The sequence below is a fragment of the Symphodus melops genome (assembly GCF_947650265.1).
Source record: "Symphodus melops genome assembly, chromosome: 20".
Classification (NCBI taxonomy): Eukaryota; Metazoa; Chordata; class Actinopteri; order Labriformes; family Labridae; genus Symphodus; species Symphodus melops.
In genome coordinates this window covers 6,314,217-6,335,679 of record NC_136710.1, presented here as the reverse complement: position 1 = coordinate 6,335,679, position 21,463 = coordinate 6,314,217, and the positions used below count along the sequence as shown (strand labels likewise).

The following is a 21,463-nucleotide window of genomic DNA, read 5'->3' as shown; positions in this document are numbered from 1 at the left end:
AGAACATGAAGCATCAAATGCAGCAAAAGGTTGCTGCTTGGCATATTGGAACAAAAAGATCCTGTAAAAAATTTTAAAAAAGAGAGAGAGAGAGAGAGATAAAAACAGTTTTGTTTCAACACGTCCTGTATGTCTTCAGATAATACATAACAATTTAAATAATAGTAGAAGCAAAAACTTTCTTTGGATGGGACGTTTATGGACACAGTTTGTATTCAGGTGAAGTCATTTTAATAAGGCTAATATCTTCAGGCCTCTATCAGCAGTGATGGGAGTCTTCAGACCTCTTCTTTGTAATCTCGCCTGATAGCAGAGGAGGTTTTACATAAAAATGTTCTCTAGTGCAGCTTCATGTTGTGGGATGCAGATACGGACTGACAGCCGTCGATTTTAACAAGATTAAAAACGATCGGCGTGTTTAAAGCCAGTCCCCATCTCTTGTAGCTGTGTGGTCCCCCTAATGTAAGCCATTACCTGAGAGGAGTTTCATAAGGGGAAAAGAGAAAACGCAAAGTAGGAAGGAGGAAGAAAGAGAGAAAAATGGAAAGCTGCAGTCCTTGGCCACTCTGTGCGCTCTTTGTTCAGCAAGGTAGGGAAAACTTAATCCCCCCTTTCCTGTCCGATGATTTTTGGCAGGAGGAAAGAGAGAAGGAGGGAGGAGAGCAGGAGAGAGGGGATAACATGAGGACGAGTTGGACAGGGAAAAAACTGCTTGAGAGGATTAGCCTTGAGGTTGTTTTTAACTCTTTGCGCACTCAGAGACTATTTCAATCACGGGGCCTGTTTGTCTCTTCGTTACCTGCAGTCACTTCTTATTAAAAACAAAAGTCTGACTGTTTGAGGCGAGGAGGTGAGTTGAATTTGAACGTGCATATTTTTACGTGAAAGAGCATAGAGTTAGGAGAGCTGTTGATATGATACGTACATTTTCTCTTTTTCTCCCCTGTGGTTTTCCCCTCCGACTTTTTCCCCTCACTTATTTTGTCCAACAGTTGTCCCTTTATCCTGCTCTTCCTCATTCGTCTCATCGGTCCACATTAGATCAACTTTGAGGCGCTACGAGAAGTTTGGTAAATCGGGTGGAAAATGTGCAACACAGGTACTCTCAGACTTGGCGGGGGTGACGTGAGAGGTGGAGGGAGTTAGATGAGTGCACACTGGGGGCCTGTGGGGGAGAAGGGGGGGGAAGGATGGAGGGAGGGGGGGGCTAATTATCTGACATCTACGTAGCGCAGCACCCCACGGGAACAACATGCTGTTTGTTCCAGCTCGCGTTTTCAGTTAGCACCGTTGCTCCCCAGGAACAATCACTGTGTTGTTTTGCCATTAGCGTGAGATGAATAGGGATGGGACAGCTTTGTGTTGGGACCCCCTCCATTTACACCCCACACCCCCCCTCCCCCCCTCCTCCTCCTTCCCCCTACACCAATCACAATCTCCCCCCCTCATGCTATTCTATACTGCCATCAATGCAGAGAAGAAGGCTTGTGTCACATGACGTCCTCCACTGGGAATCAAGTGGAATCACCTCAGCGTAAATTAACGAGCTAGTGCTGCCATTTTTCTTTTTCTTTACCTCCTTTAGTTTGAATGAACTAAAAAATAAGGCCTGTTTAGCCTTGATGACTGTCAGCAGAGCAGTCATGCTGGTCATTAGAGAGCAGTGTAAGGATAATTGAAAGAAAGAATCTGATTTGGAGTGCATGCTGCACAAACAAGTTAATTGCATGTGACTAATCTCTCCGTCTCTCTTTTTCTCTGTTTTCTCTCTCTCTCTCTCTCTCTCTCTCTCTCTCTCTCTGCAGTCCTGGTACCTGGGCGAGCTTAGTTCCATTCCAAGTGTCGAACGGGACTCCGATTCTGCCAACAAATGTCCACCAGAACTACAGCATAAACATCATTGGTGAGCCCCTGGTTCCCGCTGAGACAGGGAACTGAAAACACAGAGGCCAGGTGACCCCATAGGGTGGATGGGTGGTGCAGAGCTCGCACTACAGGTGTCTGCAGCCATGGATGAAACCAGCAAAGCAGCACGAGCTGCGTAATCGTCCCCCAACCCCTTTCCCCCCCCCGACCACAATCTAACCCCCTCTCCACCTCCCGTTCCTCCCCATGAAGGACACTGGCCGCGAAGTGAAGACGAGGGAGTCAGTTCAGAGGGAAAAAAAAAAAAAGCTTCTCTGTCTCATCGCCCAAGCCCCGCCCACACATCCACCACCCACCAGTCAGTTGTTTCGTTTGCAGAACTTTTCAATCCATTCAACTACTGTGATGTATAGATGCCTTAATGTTTTATTGCATGACACTCTAGTCTCTTAGCGGCAATTCCTATTTTTCCAAGGTAGGGTAAAACAGAAAATCTCAATTTTACACACACACACACACACACACATTGCGGTCTGTGCATCGGTAACCTCTGCCTGGTGGATGGATTTGAGACTCTAAGCTCTTAGACCTCTTATAAAGAGGTTCACTGTGTGCACCATAGGAACAAACGAAATTGTGAATTCAGAGTGTTTCTTCTTCCATTTGATTTCAGTTTACTGTGACACGACTCTTTGTTCAGAAAATGTGTTGACTTTGCTTATTCTTTACTGCTACTTACTTACAAACACTTGAGACTTGTGAGGGTACAGAACTCTCGATGCGGTTTTCAAAAAACACTAAATGTAAGGCTTGAGATTGGACCCCTCATTAAAGAATTTGCAACTCCTTTACAAAAGGAATTAAAAGACGGAGTACAAGAAATTCTCGCTAGAGGCAAGTGCAATTGAATTTTTGAAGGGAAGCTATCAGTCTGTCAGCCCTAAGACTCTAAAGGAAGGGGGATAAATATGAAATTGTTTTATGGGTAAAATGTTGAAAAAAAAAAACCTTTGAAAATTATTTCAGTCACACATCCGTCTCCTCACATGACAAAAACATCGAGCATGAAAGGCAGTTCAAGGCAAGCACTACGCTACCTGTGCAGCGCTGAGCAAAACCAGCACTTTTTGAGACCTATTTTGAGCCCTACCTTTCAGTACGGGAAGGTTTGTTTTTTTGTTTTTGTTTTTTTTTGGGGGTGGGGGGGGTTAACTGAACATAAGCAAAGAAATGGGACACATAATGTGTGAAAAAAAAAGCATTTAATTTGTTTTAAATGTTCAGGATAAGATCATGAACATTTGGCCATCAGCTTCTAAAGCTTATGTTTACAAAAATATGGAATGCAAAGTATTAATTATCGGTAACGGCAATGTAAAACTCATGCTTATGTACAGTCGGCTTATGTGTAAGGCTGCGGTTTGTGAAAGGTTCACTCTTCAGTGGAAGAGGCTGAAAACTGAAACGATAAATCCAGGTGGTGGCAAATCCCTGAAAAATAAAAATGTGCACAGCATGTTCACAGCCAATGCCTCTCCAGTCCAGACATATTTATACGAGGAAAATCTCTCCAGTACTCTTAATTTGCACGATGACATATAGTCCACATTACGTGCCTTGCCTTTGAATATAGAGACATCACTACACTTGTTTTTGCTGCATTTATCATTATAGAAAAAAAATTAACATTTTTATGATAAGAATTGTTTTGTACTCTGAATGAAATTGTTGATTTTTAACTTCATGTACTACTCTATCTCACAATTACATTGCATATCAGCGCTGTGTATAGTTGCCGTTTTAAAGTTTGTAACCAACCAGCATTTTGTTTTCTCAGTATTTTGGTGGTTTTTCCAGTAACCTGTCATCTTTTGTTTTCCTTATTTTTCAATTGCTCATTTTTTTTGTTCATCTTCCAGTTACTATTGTGGAGGGTGGAATTCTGAAAATTATGCAATACCAAGTTTTGCCTATGTAGGTAGTGCTTATAGATGCGTCAATTATTAGAGGCTAGTTTGGAGATAGACAATATTGTAATGCATTTATTTTGTTGATATCGTTGTTTGTCGTTGTTGTTGTTGTTGATGATGTTGTTGTTGTTGTGGGTGTTTTCCTTTTTTATTGACCAAAGTGGGGACTGCTTTCTATGCAGTATATGACAAGGTCTTTTTTTTGTTTTTCCTTTCTTTATCAAATAGGCATACCGAATGACGGTGTAACATGTTCCAGTGTATTTTAATTTGGGAGTTTTAGGGGAGGGTGGTATTTTTCTAGAAGTACTTATAAAAAAAAAAAAATGCACCCATGGTCTTTCAACGGCTGCAAAGTCACTAATTGGTCTACTGTGACTCTTTTAACTTTCCACCTGGGGTGCTAGCATGTGACCTTGAAGGAGCTCATTTTCACAGGAGAGACAGCTTGACTTGAGTATGACAATCATTTTAAGAAATCATATTATCGAAAATTCCCATTTCTGTCGTAGGTCCCTGAAAGCTGCTTCGAAGGAGGAATGCTGTTGCATGCTTTTATTGAATCCTACGCCGTACTATTGTAGACGTAACAGAATGCAATTCCCAAGTAGATGCCTTAAACACATCAGTGAAGTGGCCTGTGACCTGCGCAACAATCACACACCGACTAATGCTACTGAGACCTGTCCAAATCAGTTGCAGACAGGCTCAAGCAAGCCTTTAGAAAGTATTTTATAAGTAGAAAATTTGTATAAATGTATATAGGATATGCACATATGTCGATCCCTGAGATACTTTCCATGCAGAGCCCCGTAGAGTTTGCTAAACAATTGGACCACAGAAGCGTCGCGTTGTCTAACATGTCCAGTGGCCCAGTAGAAGCTTAAATAGAATTCACTAGAAGACAAGTATAGCACTTAAATAGCACATAGGCAATCGTCTTCTACCCCGTACAATGTTTTAAACCCAGTCTTAAACATCTCTCAGGAGTAATACAGGGCATTATTTATATTAATCGTTTTCCTTCCTTTTTGTTATGAAAAAATAGAAAATACTTTTCATACAGAGAGAGCAGCAGCTCTGTCGCTGCTATGATACCTTTTGCACTCTTTCCCCCACAATCGTGAAAGAAATGTTCCCCCACAGAGAGGTACTACCACGCAGAGGACTATGAAGCAATTTTTTTAATTTTTTTTTTTAATTTGGGAAAGAATCCTCAAGTCAAGCTAAATCTCTCCATCTTCAACCAGATTTCTTATGCAGAAAAAAATTTTAATAAGTCACCCCGTTCTATGTGCACTGTTCTGTCTTTTTTTGTTATTCTTTATTTCTCTTTAAAAGGAAAAAAAAACTATAAGTGCTTTGCAGCCTTTGGCCATTGTAGACCCCACTGAAGTGCATTGTCCCCATGTGTGTTTGTGAGTGGATGTGTGTTTGCCTGTATGTGTCCGGAAAAAAACGTGTCAGGGTCACTTTGCTGTTGGTGTTTATTTGAATAGGAGACTGTACATAAAGCTAAATATCCTGATTGTGTCCATAGCAGTAGTCTGTCGGGTTGAACTCTGCTGTGGCAGCTTGGGTGTTTGTGTGCATTCGCGCAAATGTGTGTGTGAATGTAACTCGTGAGCGAGAGGCGTGATAGAATGCCTCTGACGCTACAAAATGAGAGAAGATGAGGGTCTTTCTATTTAGTAAAAAACCTGCCATAGGACAGGAGTTTGTACACTGTAAACTTTCTTGAGAGTTCGTCTCTTAAGCCCTTATTTGTTAATCTTCAGTTCTGGGGAAAAATATGTCAATTCCATTTTAAGGAAATTCAAGTAGTTTCTTTATTCGGAGGCTGGATTTGGGTTAGAACTCTCCAGAATTCCCAGTCAATAGAATCTAAAGTGTTTTGTTTAAGTGGTATTGTTGTATGTATAGTCAACAAAGGGTGGGAGATATTCTATTCTGATCCATACATATAAAAACAACAACAATGAAGGCTTTTTTCATTTTAATATTATTTTTTTCTGAACTTGGTTAGAGATTAGTTATTTCAAGTTAGGAAACTCTAAATGAATATTTGAATTGTTCTTTAATTAGTGTGGCCATAGTGAGTGTGATGTGATTTTTTATTTTTATTTTCTTTTTGGTAATGGGTGGGAATTCTTGTCCAACAAGACGGTGGTGAGTGTGTTCCTTGTAGCAGCTGGGAGGTGATGTCACTTAACCAGTATAAAAAAGGCCCCAGATTGCACCTGACCTTAAGCGAGAAGCAGGGTAAAATTCTAAAATTTCTTTGGTTTCTGGTGCTTTTGGTTTGTTTTTCAGAAGAAATGTTGCAAACAATTGATGCAACATTTCAATAAAGTTGGGGAATGTTTAGCGGCCCACTTCGCCAATATGCAGACGATACTTTTGTATATATCTTAAAAGAAATGCATCTACGAATCACTCGTTTCGCCATCCCACATGGTGTCTATGCCTTATGTGATGTGGAATTACCTTCTTACTATGAATAAACATTATTAATGGCAGATGCTTCAGATTAGGGTACTGTACCTTCCAGCTAATAATAGTTTCCAAATTTGGGGCAAGGTTATAAGTCTCTGTTGAAAATAACAGGACTAAATGTAGCCAATCAAATAGTTATTGAAAATGTTTGACATTCTCATCAGGTCTGCAACCTTAAGCAGCTTCAAGGTAGATTCAACACTTACAACAGCATTGTTTTACAAAGCATTCTGTCAATCATGGAGAAACAGGACAATGTTATGCAAGGAGGGCTTGTGGCACTCATGCAATATGTGTTATTTTTCTTTTAACTGAATGTCACACATTCTGTGGGGGAGAAAGAGGGCAATTATACGAAGAGTAAGAGGAAACATTTAAGCTTTCTTTTTTTTTCATTCTACATAAGCAATACACACCTTCCACACGTTGGCTAGCTGCTAGTCGCTTGGCGTCAGGTAGTAAAACAGAAACCAGCATTTTTAAAAGATTTAACATTCACTTAAGGAAGACAAAAGATGCAATGCAGTGCCTGTTCAAGCTGTCCAAGGGTCCGTTGTATATAATTGTAAAATGTGATCGACTTACTTTCTGAAGCAACAAGAAACAGAATGTGGACAACTCATCTGGAATATGCTCTATGACCTTTTTGATGTTTGTAGAGCTTCTTGGGTGGTTATGTATTAGTTGTCAAATTATTTTAGCAATGCCCACATCAAACGTATTCAAAATTTGAGAGGAAGTAGTCCTTTTTTCTTTTTCTTTCTTTCTTTCTTTCTTGGGGGAAGTGAAGTGGGGGGGTTGTCAGTGCTACATTAACGCAGTAAAACAATGACTAAATTGTCTTTCTCGAGATTGGTTGCCAGTTTCTCTGCAGGGCTGATTTAGTTTTGGGTCTTGTGGCACTTTTACTTCCCTCTGCGCGCACAGTTTTACTTCAGGAATTATGGCTGAATTATATAAAATGAACAACAACAACAACACCAACAAAAACAATATGTAAACAGTCTCTAGTAGTGATCGTAGTTACACTGCAAGTGTGTGCAAAGGTCTATGTATGTATCTGAATGTACGTTTTAGAGGACTTTTTGAAAACCTTTTTTTGTTTTTTATCTTTTCATTGACAGTTTAGGAGCCACAGGTGTCCATTGTGAACTGTATAGCAAAGGCCTTGATATCCCTTCTTTTATTGATTTTAGAAACGCCAAGCATATGGCGATGCCTGGTTACATTGGTGCAGGGGCTAAAATTGCCACAAGATTAAAATCAGTGTAAATAAAGGCTCAACTTTTTGTGATTGTTACTGTTATATCCAGCCTATACTGCTAGCAGCTGTTTTTACTGCAGTCAATTACTGGAAGTGGATATATTTCCTATGCAAAACTGTTTAAACAATAAAATGAGCTATGCTTCAAAAATGACTTTGATGTTGTGTCTCTTTCTTGTATTTATTTTATCATATTTGAGATTAGTTAAATGCCAGATCCAAGAGTTAAAGAGTTCCTGTTTGAGGTCTGACATCACATTCAGTCTTTTTGAAGAAACAATAAACTGCCACAAGCCAGTTGGTTTGACTGATTGGGACAAATAAAGGGGGTTAAAGTCGAGTAGAAGCCATTACACTTATGTTTACCTTGCTATGTATATCAAAAGAGAGTTTGGTTCTAATTAACTACCAACTTCTGTTTTCCATAGATTATGTCAGGAACATTACAGCGGAGGATATTGTTTTTTTCTTTTTTCGATTTAAGCTAGACGTTTTTGTAAAGTGCCTTAAATAGATGAGGGAAACAGAATTTCTACTGTATGGTGCAAAATCACTAAAGCCGCGTTCAGGATCACCTCACACAGGAAAGCCTCTATAAGCAGCAACAGAATGCCAAACAAGGTTAGGTGCCGCAGGGGTGGAATGAGGACAGTGTCAGAGCAAAGAAAACTATTTGACATGAAGTTTTTAACTAATTGGATCTCGTTGTTTCTCAGAAGTGTGTCTGTGACAGTTTCCCCCTGAAAGCAAACATTAGTTTTCATGTCCTGGAGAGATCCCATGACCCAATATAACCGTGATCCACAGTGGTATTACTCCAGCTAATCTACTGTAATACCCCAATCCCTGAGGAATGGGAGACTGGTGTGTTTGGACCACAGCAGAATCAGTCTGCTTAGACCTTGGAGGGTCATTTGAGGTAACATCCATCTGGGTCACTGTGTCAAGTACGTGAAGCTCTGATCTAGTAAGCCTTTCTAATGGGATTGACGACATCGAAGGAAGCAAAAGTCAGACTAAAGCACCAATTAAGTCTCATTACTGGCCTCTGTGATGGGCTCAGGGCTCAGCTGGACACTTGATGACAACTGTGGGCATCAGAGTGCCCAAAAGACCTTGCACCCTGACCGTGGCAGGGGCACCCTCCCAATGGCTGGTTGAGGCACTGCAATCACAGAAAAACCCACCTGGCCCGGGGCACAAAGCAGAGTTCATTTGGCTATTATTAAAGAGGACCAACAATGTGGCAGGCTGATATAAAATTACCCGATCTATAATGGTAATCATCATGCCATTTATCAAAATTGGCCAGTTGAGTCAACATCTGGTTTCAATAGGGGGCTCTAGTCAGCGAGGGTCTTGGCAGCTCTTTTACCCTACATATTTTCCACTCTCTTTTATCAAGGCCTGCTGTCAGTGATTTGACGAAGCTAAATAGATGATGATTTCGGCCTATTATGTTTCGCAGGGCTCGAGCAAAGGGGATTTGTTGATTGCCTTTGTGTTAGTTCACTTTTTTTTCTTCTTCCTTCTACTCATATGGATCCTGAAAGGTACCGGCGCCTTACCGCTCTTGAACGTGTGTCTGAATGTGTACCACAGAGAATATGGAGAGGAGGGGAGAGCACAGTGAGTACTCTCACACAGACCTGTGAAAGCAGAGGCTGAACTGTTGGACACAAGCCAATGCCAGCACAAAGAACTCTGTCACATCCCCAAGTTTTATTGGAGGAATATAATATTAATCTTGTGTGCTGTTGGGATAAGGTAATGAATTAATATAATCCCTTTGTCTTCTGGCATCAAAGTATTAGTGTAATGCATTTTATCTACCAGGAAGTCATTGGGGCAGATTTTTTATTTGGTCTATGTAACAGGGAAAGATTTATGTTGTTAGCATAGGCAATGCAGAGCTTATGATTTCAAACAGAAGACAAACAAAACATTAGCTTCTTTGAAATAGATGAAATATGTCTCTTTGAAAGTACAAGGGAAATGTTTTAATAACTACAGTAGGAGTTCAGGAGAGATTTTGGAAATTTCACTTTAATTCACTTAATTTAGCCCAATGTGAAAAAAAATCATTACCAGAACATGTGTGTGGGCCTACAAGAAATATGAAGCTAGGTCAAATAGGGCACTAGCTTAGCTTAGCATAAAACTGAAAAAAGGAGGTGGAAACGGTTACCCTGGCTCTATTAAAAAGAGGTAAAACAATCTAATCATCTTTAAAGCACACTTACTTACATTTACATTTGTAAGCTATCTACTTCAACACAATTCTTCTGCTTCTGTCTGGTTCCAGCTTTTGCACTATAAGCTAACCGTCTCCTAGCTGAAGCATCATATTTAATAGTCAAATATGAAAATGGTATTAATCTCCTATTTTATTCTATTTAAATATTTTCCTTTTAATACAATTTTTAATCTCAGTTTACTTAGCCCTCCCTGGGTCCCATCTCCAACATACTGTACACATTACATCCCTTGTTTGTTAAATTCAATATTTCCCTCTTGGAGCAGTTTTCGTGCTAACCAAGCCAACCATCTCCTACAGTAGCTGTCTCAGTGTCGCTATCTGACAGTCAGGTATTGTCTTCTCATTTAACGATCTGCTGAAACTTAAACAGCCATATTTCCCAAAATGTCACACTAAAAATATGATTGAAAGCTGTTCTTCACAAAAATAAAGTATTTAAAGAGGTCACAAGGGTGTATAAAATGTCCTGAAAAGCCGAGCTCTTTCTTCTAAGTACTAGCCTTCACGAAGTAACACTCAATATAAGACAACGGCACTACATCAGCTTGCAAAAATGCAGTTGAAGAGAGCTCGGGGAATAAAAGAGGCCTGTCTGAAAATGCACTAGTACTAAATGGTACTCTCAGCTCTGTGTATTCCCACACAAATTTGCATAAATTTCATAGTCTAAGTCATAGACTGTGGATAGAGCGGGTTATTAGTCTATCTTTAGGTGGTAGTACAGGCCCATCACAGTGAGGCTTGTTGTTATCTTGTTGAAAGCACCCTGGTATTACACCCAGTGGATTGAGAGTGGGTCTTAAGATCGTGGGATTTGTTCACATATTAAAGCATGTCTGTTTGGATGCGCAAAAAAAGAAACAGGTGTTCAATGTTTGCGTGTGTGCGTGAGAAGGGGAGCGAGGAAGCATGTGTGCGTCTTTGTGCTGCCCCCTGTGATGTTTGTTTCGAAGGCGTACACGCACATAGTATGAGAACACGCTGTTCATGTGTGTGTGTGTGTGTGTGTGTGTGTGTGTACATGTGTGTTTGTGTGTGTGTGTATGACTTGACAGAGGGGTGGGGGTGCTTTATTGAAAAGTACTCCTCTCCTCCCTGTTCAACATGCTGGATTAGCACCAGCAGTTTCCCATGGAGCCGTCCCTCCCAGCCCCCTGCCCATTTGCATAAGGCGCAGACAGGCGGAGATGTGACAAACAAACCTGGCACACACAACGCCGGCTGCCTCCTTCACATGAACTCTTTCCCTCTTTTCTCGACATGACAAGAAAGATGCACAAGATAGAGCTGAAGCAAACCCACCTGGGCTCTCTTTTCAGCATAAATGACCTGTTTCCTGAGTCCAAACCATAAATAAAATTGAAGGCAGCGCCAGACTGAGGGTTTGAGGCCTGTATTCTTGCTGGTGATCATAGTGATTCACAAGTGGAGGAAAGCAAAGGCCTCAAGGAGGTGAGAAGGGCTTTCATAGCTCTGTCATTTGGACAAAACTCCCCTGAATCATAGTCTCCTCCTTCCTCGTTTTTCTCTTCCACCAAGATGGTAATGTTCACCTTAAAACATCTTTACTGTACTGTGGCTACATAACACAGCTCTCTGCACTGCTGTCCGGCCGCCAAGTTCCTATCAAGAGCCTGATTTATGGCGCTTGATGCATTCCTTGGCCCTGGCGTGGAGGCAGTTTAGCTGAAATATGAGACGAGATGCAGAGAACAGACTCAAAGTGAGTTTCACATTAGCCCTGCAAAGCTATAGTGCTGCAGTACAATTTTGTCTGTGCAAAAAAACCTGAGAGACAACTCAGGAGATTATTTTCTTTTTTTTTTTATCTTTAGATGGCAAAATATTTCAGCAATGTGGCACGGTCTGTCTGCCTCGTCAGCATGTCCTGTTGGGCGTTAACAACAAGAACCGTAACCCAGCTGTCATGAAGCCAACAAAACCTCTTTTGTTGGTTCTGGTGATCTGCCTTCACCCTGCGAAACTACATCAGGATTAAAAATGTTAACTCTAACTCCTTGCCTTTTCCTGCCCACTTACAGTACATGTAGAAAATTGCATGCAGGTGTAAGAAAGAAAGAAACAACCATACAGTAGTTTTTTGTTGTAAATTACTTTCTTGCATGTGCTGTAATGACCTGTAATCAATCATAAATGCTCTAAGTAGCTGTTGGTCTTCATTTGGGTCTTAATGGGAAATCGCTGATGAACTACAATCAGATAAGTAGAAACAGACATTAAGGAAAAAGTCAATATACTGTATTAGGCATTCTCCGTGTGCCTGCCTTGCTTTGTCTGCTCCTAACTTAAAACATTGTGATTACATGCTTTATTAAGTGCCGAAATGCTCTTCCTGAGTAAAAGCAGATGTCACCACAAGGTCTGTCACTGAGGCTGGATCTGGGTGCCTGTGGTCAGTGTCTCAGCCCGCCTGCAGCTCCCTGTGGTTTCCCATCAATTCAGTGCACAAAGTCATCGCCAAACAAAGTGGGTACAGATATAAACCAATAAAGTTTGACTGTATTTTCCCCTTTCGCTGGAACTCCACAAAATGAATTTACATTTTTTTCTTGCAATTACAAATGCCACTGTTCAAACAGCCTGGTGAACTGTAGGCCTACTTAAATGTGTGATACATTTTTTTTGTTTTTAAATGGCGACATTTATCTGGCTTCAATAAAAATAAAAATCATAGTATTTATAATCTCTGTGATGACGTTAGTGTGACGTGAATGACTATTAGGCTCATTGGGGTACATTAAACCATATCCTATAGGGCTCTGCACTGACTAAACTTAATTGGGAAACTTGTTGGGGATTGACTAGTTCTAAAAGCCGTATGTCTGATAAAATATGTGCGACAAGTTACATGAACTCGTACCACTCTATTCAATGTTTTTATTTCTAAATGTTACTAGAAGAGTACAACTGTTTCCGTTTCTCATGCGACCCAGCTGAAAGTGGACCCCGGAACCGCGCTACTTTGGTTCTTGACCGGAAACGAGATAAAGTAGATAACTTCAACTCCAGCATTGACACGGCTCGCTGTTGACGTGGAGGAAAACCTTGGGACACTAAACATGGAGGACGAACAGGAGTACGAGGCGTCGGTGCGAGGTGAGGTGGTGGGGGATGAGAAAGGTCAGACCGAGCAGTGTGTTCTAACAGTAAGTATGCCGAAGCAGCTTTTATTACTCGCTTCTTTTATAGCAATACGTATCATTTGTTGCCCACGGCCTATTTAGTAAACTAAATGAATTGTTATTTGTTGTTGTTGCAGTGGCTGTTAAATTGTTCTGGTTTTGTTTCTTTGTACTTTTGCATAGTTTAATTTGTTCATTGATAACTTCTGTTTCACATTTGGTAATGTATATTTTCAGTGCTGCCTGAAGAAGTTGGTATACACTTTGTTTCAAGTAGCCCGTCCACTAAAGGATAAAAAGCCTGATAAAAACAGTGGCAGTGTTCTTGCACATTTAGTTAGTGTGTAGGGCTACTAGCCAATCAGAGACAGAGTAGGGCGGGTCATTGCTTCACCATCCAAAATTGCAGGATGCTACAAAATATTGTGAACTAATCAGTGGTGTGAATCGGATAATCAGAGGGGATTTAGAAGTGGGTATATTCGATCTAAACTGAATAATAAGTGGGTAAACTTCGTATACCTGTGTGTACTCCTTATATACCTGCGAATACCCTGCACTACACCACTGTGTAAGGTCTATATACTTACTGTGGACGTTGTCTATGTGGTGTACGTTTTCTCTCTTTATGTTGGTTCAAATAGGCCTACCATTAGTCCCTGCTGTAAACCATACAGACCACCTATAGCTCCCTCAATAGTACTTTCCTTGCCTTGCCCCCTGCCCTGCTGGGGGGCACGGGGCTGTTTGTTTTGATCAGTCCTTGTCAGTATAAATGTATCTATCTATGAATCGATATAGTGTAGACTATCCTTCTTTTAGTTTATTGTCATCACTTAAAGTTGTATTGATTTCACTTTGAAACAATGCCATTATTAGATATCTTCATATTCTCGCTTCCTCGGGTGTCATTAAAAATGACAAATGGGATTTGGCTGCACAAAACAGAATGGGAAAAGGTATCGAGGAATGATAAACGGTTTATGGACTGTGCTTACAAAGCACCATTCTGGTAATCTAACCAATCAGATGTTTCTAAACAGCAGACTTTTATATGGTGAAACTGCCTCATGTTTTAGAAAGAAATACCTGAAATGTGGCATCACAAAGGTTTTTTTGGTTTTTTTTTTCAAAGTGTTACTCCCCTTTCATCTGACTCTTCCCACATGTGCTCCCTGTGTTTCCCAACACCGGGAGGGAACAATGTTCAGAATTTACCCACCATAGTATTAATTAATCATTGCACATCTGTAAGTGTGTATGCCCATTCCGTTGCCTGTAATGTTTGTTGACTGGTGTGCGTTCGTGTGTGTTTGTGTGTGCGCGCGTGCGTGTGTGAGTGAGTGTAACAATTGCGCTTTGGCACTTTGGCACCTGCGCTACATTATAAAGCTAAAGGCTTGGATAATAAGCTGCAGGTGCAATCCCGGCAAACACAGAGGAGATGCAGGGGGGATGGCAGTGCCAGAGTGTGTGTGTGTGTGTGTGTGTGTGTGTGTGTGTGTGTGTGTGTGTGTGTGTTGCAGGGGGGGTGGGGGGTCACCTGCTGTTACCGGTTGGCACTCTACATTAGCAAGTATATGACATCAACCTGGCTCCTATACCTTGCTCTGTGCAGCACACTCACTCGGCTTCTCAAGTGCGGAAATGACGCTTTTTCAAGGAAATGAGCTGCTGGGAAATCTTTTGTCCACCACTCTTTTATTGTGTGGCATATTCAATCATTATTGATGCAAATTGACGTGATGATTTGGGTAATTCCTTTATAGCTATGTTGGCAGATAAGCAAAGTAAAGACTGGATGATAAAAGACAAATGGGGCTTTTCTCATTGGCAGGACTTAAGTTGAAGTGACAGCCAATAAGGAGCCAATCTACTCTATGAAAATGTAATTATCTGATGAATGGCACCACATATAGATTCTGGCACAATAATATTGCACTCCCACCTGTGAAAATTCAAGCTGGAATAATTGTTTATGTTTGGAGGAGGTGTTCTGTACAGTATGTATTATACAGTATACATTCTGCAAAGAAAATGGCCCTGCAGCAAAGTTTGTGACTGACTCTGTTTCTTCCAGTGTGTTACATAGAAGAAAAAACAAATAGTGCCGAGACAGAAAATAAAGTTGCAGACTTCACAAATCTCGTTTTCTCCAGCTTTTTCTGCAAATGATTGATGAGTAAAATTCACATCATTACAGCTTTTGAATCCCTCACCTGCTTAACATTTAGCGTGCGTTCTGCTGAAGCCGGGCTCTACTCCTCTGTTAATGGCTTCCAGACTTCATCTTGGCTGAAGCACGTCGATGTGACTGAGAGAGAATTTTGCCTCTGAAGGTGGAAAGTGTGGCCAACTTCTGCTGACAAATGTTTGTATGTTGAATGTAAGACTGATGCAATATACTGTAAGTCAACTTGGTTTCAATCATTTTCAGGCGTTTACCTTTTCAGATGAAGGCCCAACTGTACGTTCATTTCAATGTATTAGCCCTGAAACTGTTGGCAACTGAACATCAATTAAGCTCATCAGCCCACCTTAAACAGGCTGTCTGTGTTTTTTTTTTTGGTTGTGAGGCATATCAATAGGATGATTTTGAAATCCTTGTTTTAGATGTAAGGTAGCGAGGCAGAATACAGCATATGGCACAGCGTGTTCAAACCTGGCAACAGGCGACCGTCTAACAATGAAGATTTCCTCTAAATGAAACCAAAGCTCTCTCTCTCTCTCTCTCAAAAAAAAAAGGACCGTCATTAAAAGGGACGACAGTGTAACCTTCACTATCATGTGCCCATGGGAGTGAGCGCGACAAGAGAGGGGGACTTTTTTTTTTTTTTCAATTCTTTCCGCTGCCTTCAGAGAGAGACTGAACATGCGCTCAGCTCTCGGATCTTCTTCATCCACACTTTCCCATATGGCATGTGGATCTGGGTGTAGATGGAAGCACGAGACAAAAAAAGAAAGAGAAGGAAGAGAAAAAAAAAAAAAAAAAAAAAGTCCCATATGTGTGTCTGTTTCTCTTCATTAGCTCCCAGGCAAACAGAAGAACCTCCTCAGCAGCTTGATTGAAATGAATGTTGTTTAAAATGTCAGGACGGACGCAGTTCTTTCACACAAGGACTTGACATCACAAACAGAAATGTGTCCTGACACTTTGATATTGCCTCTAAAAGTTAAAGAGAAATACCTTTTTATATGTTGTATAAGTTCATCCCCAATACCACTCCTTTAAGAATTCCCCCCCCCCCCCCCCCCCCCTGCTAACCTCAACCACCATTTGGTAATACAGATGTATAATTTTAATTGCTATAGCCGAATGACTTTCCAAACCACCACTTATGAGTCATAAAATAGATTCCTGATATCATTATGTGGAGGGGCACTTAAAGGTCACCTGTGGAGTTAATGCACTGAGCTTTCCAAAAAATGTGTCCGGTCCTGTGACATCTTTCTCCTTGGGTTTCCTGAGGCCATGCTCCCAAATGAACTTGGAGACTCAAGGTGGAGGGTAGTTGGAAAAATGATCCCACAAAGCATTGTTCTTTAAAAAAGTGTTTGTTTACACACGCACATTTAGGTATGTTTGATTTAATATTAAGGGTTTACGTTCTGCTGAGTCATATCACAGGTTGAAGTGAAGAGGGGTAGTGAACGAAGGCTGATCGCTGACACGGGGAGACAGAGCAGAGAAAGGACGGACCGACCGTTTGACCAGATCGTATGCGTTCCTGACTCGGTTTTGAACCAGTCACAGATCAACTGTGTTTGTTGCGGGAATTTCAGTATGCCAGCGCTATGTGCAACAACACGTGTTGGTGTGTCTTAGCATGCCGCAGAGAAAAGTAGCTGCAGCTAACGGCAAACGTGCTTAATACTGGCTCAGAAAACATTTACTCGCCATGTGGCGGAGTGCCCTGTGAAACTTCATTTGATGGTGGCGGTTGTTAATTTGGACCCTACTTTAACTATTTTTTTTTTTCCTTTATCAACATTACCAAAAGAAAAATCAAATGAGGATTAATATTGGGGTGAAATAGGTGTCTTTACATCTTTACTGCAGATGATTGAGTGATGTAAATCATTCGGGTCTTCAAATGAAACGTCTGCATTCTCCCCTCAGTTTCTCTTTCTGAATTCTTATAGGTCAGCATCTTTTTGCACATGACCTGCACCCGTCCCTTGTGGTTTAGGGATGAATCCACTGTTACTTTGTGGAAGGTGTTGACACCTGGCCTGGCACCAATGAATAGCACTGTTGCCTCAATTAGCTTCTCAGGATCTTATGTCAGAGCCATGAGGACAAGGGGGCGATTTGATACCCTGCTGTCAGGGCTCCGTCGCTCACCTGGTGGCCCCATAGTGTTGCCTTTTCAGATCATATGCCTGCACACGCTAACGCATACACACCCCGAGCTCTCTCTCTCTCTCTTTTTTTTTCTTTTTTCCAACATTGATTCAGCAGAAACACAGCCACAGGAAGCCTCAGTGAGTCCACAACTCCTCCTTGGGTCAGGACTGCACCTCGCTAACCGAGGCCAATGCCTGACGGGGAAGAAGTTACAACTGATCCCATGTCAGATATTCTCTTGAACCTCGTTGTTGCCAGCAGAATTGAGGTTAAGGAGCATTCTGGTGCTGGATCTGCACTTAGGGGCATCTTGTTGCTCGGAGGAAGTAGCGTTGGCAGAAGGGGGCGAGAGTACCTCCCTGTTACCCCCTAGCCACCCTCCTCCAACTGCCATCTGATGTGAGGTAACATGTGAGGGCGAGCTTCCATCTGTCCACGGTATATGCTAGCAGAAGGTGCAGCTAATGAGGCTTGATTTGCTGCTGCACCTGCCTCCAATCTGGGGGGTGATGGTAGTGGTAGTGGTTGTGTGTGTGTGTGTGTGTGTGTGTGTGTGTGTGTGTGTGAGGGTACCGAGGATGCTCTATCCCACCAGCCTCTCCTCCTCCTCCTCCTCCTCCTCCTCCTCCTCTTTTTCTTCCACCTCCACCGCCCCCTCTTCCCCCTCAAGGTGTAATCATTGGTTAGCTTGTATGGGAGCGCCTGCAGGTTGATGGACCCTGGGAATTCATTAGGAAGTAGGTTAGGACTTGGGTTGAAAGGGCCTTTTGACCCGCCTCCAAACACCTTCACATTACAAAGCAGAGGACGATTCAAAGGGAGAGCGCAGTCAGCCAAACCTGTCGATGCGCCTCCACGTTACTCTGCTCGGGTTTTTGCTTTTATTTTAAAGAAACTGAGCTTCTTCAGAATCAATTGTTGCAGATTCTGTGACCAGACAAACTTTATAACATTCAACCAAAATGGGATCTTTTTCAGCATGGTGGAAGAATGAGTTGTTTTGCTCCAGATGGTGTGCATGGGGGAGGTGTTACGTCCACATGTTAAATGCAGCATGTTTATCCCTCTTCTCTGTTCTCTGTCACAGATACCATTTGACACAAGAGCTCTTCAGGGGCCAGTTATTCCGGGCCATTGAATCCAGATCAAAACCATTCCTGTGTTTTTGTGACTCAGTCTTCAGCTCGCTTTTCCTTCTTCTTCTTCTTCTCCTTCTTCTCCTCCTCTTGCTGCTCCTGGAGCTCAGAGGGGAGACAAACCCTCGCCGTAGCTCTGCATAAAAAAGCCACAAATATGACCAGCTCTTTTGCGGCCGGGAGCAGAATAAAACATGACATCCTAACAGTCTGCGTTCAGCTCTTTAACTTTAACTGCGATATTCTGTCACTTTTTCTTGTAAAAGATCGCGTTTGACCATGTGGTTTGGTGAATAGTACTTCAGCGAGGGGGAAAAAAAGACAAAAAGAGAAGAAGGAAACAAAAGAGAAAGCACTCTTTGCCCCAAGGCTGCGCTTAAAACAAGACGTAAACCTACCGCTGGGAACCCGTCTCTGCGTATACAGCATAATCCACATGATGATGTCATCACCAACAAAAACACCACCCTGGATTATTTTCAAATTAGCTTCATTCATAAAAAAGGACTTTTATATGTGGAGGCCCAAAATAGATTTAGCATATTAATGAGTGACCTGGACCGACTGCTTAGCATACTCATATTTGATTGGTCAAAAGTTGGCTGGACGCCTTTGCATCTTATTCTTAAATGTTGTGGGTTTTTTTGTTGTGGTTTTTTAACTCTATATATACATATGTATATATTTTTTTTAAATTTCTTTCACACTAACTTTTCAATACTTATGTTTGAGTTCTTTTGATTCTCATACAGTCGCTGAATGTACTTAATGCCTTCAAAGTTGTTCGTCCAGCAGGCCCCACTTTTTTCAAATACAATTCTCAACATCATGACTACTATATATTGCTTTCTTATTTTTTATTTCTTATTTTTTTATTTGTAGATCCCTTTAAATTCGTGAATCTCAAAGTGCTGCAGAGTTTAAAAAGTTGTTAAAACATGCCTCACTTTGTCAGAGGAGTCCGCAATACCATATTTGTTCAAGCAACAACATCATCAGTTATGTGTAATATAAAAAACACACACTCTTAGCATCTATAAATAATATGATGTGATGCTCCTTACAGCCCTGCTGCCGCTCCCTAAATTTCATTTTAATCCCTCCCCATTGCCCCTTTGGGTTTTTCAAAAAAAGATGTCAAATCTGAGAGCTATTATGAATCACAGCCTCGTCACCATATGAATCAAGCGCTGAGAGATAAATCCGAGGCCTGTGTTGAAATAATGAGCCGGCTCCATGGGAAAAGAGTTTATGCTGCGCATCTGAGAATGCTGATCATCCCATCGGGCTCATTTGTTTACTTTCAAATTCCCTCTTTTGTGTGGTTTGGAATTGGAGCAATGTTTGTGCTTGCTCTGGCCAAGGGGGAAATCACTTGAGATGTGATTAAGAAAATGGATACTGCCCTCTACTGGTGAAAACAATGACATCTTTCTGGAATCTGAATATTAAACCTCTGCTACAGCAATCACAGCAGTGCATTGATTAATGAAGAACAAAATGAGAAATGTAAAGTCTTTATTTCAGTTTCTTTCTCATCCGAATTTTCACCTGAAATCCTTTTTTTTTTTTTTTTTTATTTTTTTTACTTATTTCTGTCTGATTCCCAAAAGGTGTGATGTGTGTTTTTCTGGATATGTGAAGCTATTGACATATATCACTCCTCTCGCGCCTATAACTAAATGCAAAATAAACAACAGTTTACACAATTAACCAGGCAGCCCATCCTGCTCTAAGCAGGTAATTGTCCATAGATTTTTACAACCACTGCAAATCATTCATTAAAGCGATGTAAAAATCCCATATGTTTCCTCTGCCTCTCTCTTGTGTCTAATGGTGCTCCATCCTCGTGGCTGACGTGGGTCAGATCTTCAGGCAGGTGGCTGGGAAATGAAGGCAGATGGGGCCGAGCACGCCACCACTGAATCAGTGAAGTTCTCTCTTCAGTTTCTAGCTGCACCGATGGGTCCTTGAATTATTAGCGGGCCTCCCATTCATAATTAGCCCGGGCCTGGTGGGGACCAAAGCCCCACTAATGATGCCTTTGTTGCCGCTGATCCACGCTGCACAATCATCAAGAGAGGACGTAGAAACTGGGAGAAGCGGTCCCGCATTGAGCGATAACGTGCCTTTAGGGCAGCCTCTCTAAAACAATCACACATGGTTTCAGCTCTCCCCTCGTTAAAGACGAGTGTTCACATGGGGCGTGTGACACTCGCTATGTATGCGTGTGTATGTGTGAGAAAAAAAGCTTGTAGGCCCTCAGATATTTCAGTTCCCAAAGGCTATATGCAGCTTTCTGATTTCATAAGCCAGCCATCAGTACTCAATGCATGCTAAAGACGTCTCTATCCATGCAGTTTGCTTTACTTTGAATTTATTTTAATAGATGCACTTACTTCATAAGTAAGCTCCACCAATAGAAACTGGATATATTTTATAATGCTTTTATAACATGTTCTATAATTAATACTGATTATCTAAATAAAACTTTCTTTAGAATTTCTTTAAAAAGGTGTCAAAAGATTAGATTAGATTTCTACCTAGAAGACGTCATTAGACAATATATATTATTTAACATGAAGTTTTACCCCATATTCCAGTTTTGTCAGTCACTTACTATGATTGCTATTTCTACATTTTTATTTTACAGGAGGAAAATTACACAAGTTATTTCCACTATTAAATCATATAAAGTATTTACATATATCTCTAATGTAAAAGAAATCAGGACACAGCTTGGCCCATATATTCAAAGATGCATTACTCATGTTGTAATGTCATAAATAAAAATCATTAGACAGCATTATTTTGATATTTTATCATAATAATGAATCACTGCAATTTAATAGGAGCAGTTCAGGTAAAAAAATCCAAATGTAACAGTCTTTGATATTGCTTAGTTTTTTGATTGATAAGGAATACATCAAATATCATGTCAAATTTAGATGATTTTTTTTAAATGTAGCGATGAATTAAA

The 21,463-nt window shown here is 41.1% G+C and overlaps 1 protein-coding gene and 1 long non-coding RNA gene across 7 annotated transcripts in view; both read left to right on the top strand.

The window, feature by feature from the left end:
* LOC306841334 (nuclear factor 1 B-type-like) overlaps window positions 1-7,750 on the top strand; it is a 56,155-nt gene extending 48,405 nt beyond the window's left edge. For all 6 annotated transcript variants that reach the window (XM_079371158.1, XM_079371161.1, XM_079371160.1 and 3 more), the window contains one exon: window positions 1,806-7,750. In XM_079371158.1, the coding sequence (XP_079227284.1) occupies window positions 1,806-1,938 (133 nt within the window). In that variant the 3' untranslated portion in view covers window positions 1,939-7,750. The remainder of the gene's footprint in view (window positions 1-1,805) is intronic.
* Window positions 7,751-12,618: 4,868 nt separating this feature from the next.
* Window positions 12,619-21,463, top strand: part of LOC306841287 — a 41,145-nt gene continuing 32,300 nt past the window's right edge. The window contains exon 1 of the long non-coding RNA XR_013781475.1: window positions 12,619-12,973. This is a non-coding gene — a long non-coding RNA (uncharacterized lncRNA). The remainder of the gene's footprint in view (window positions 12,974-21,463) is intronic.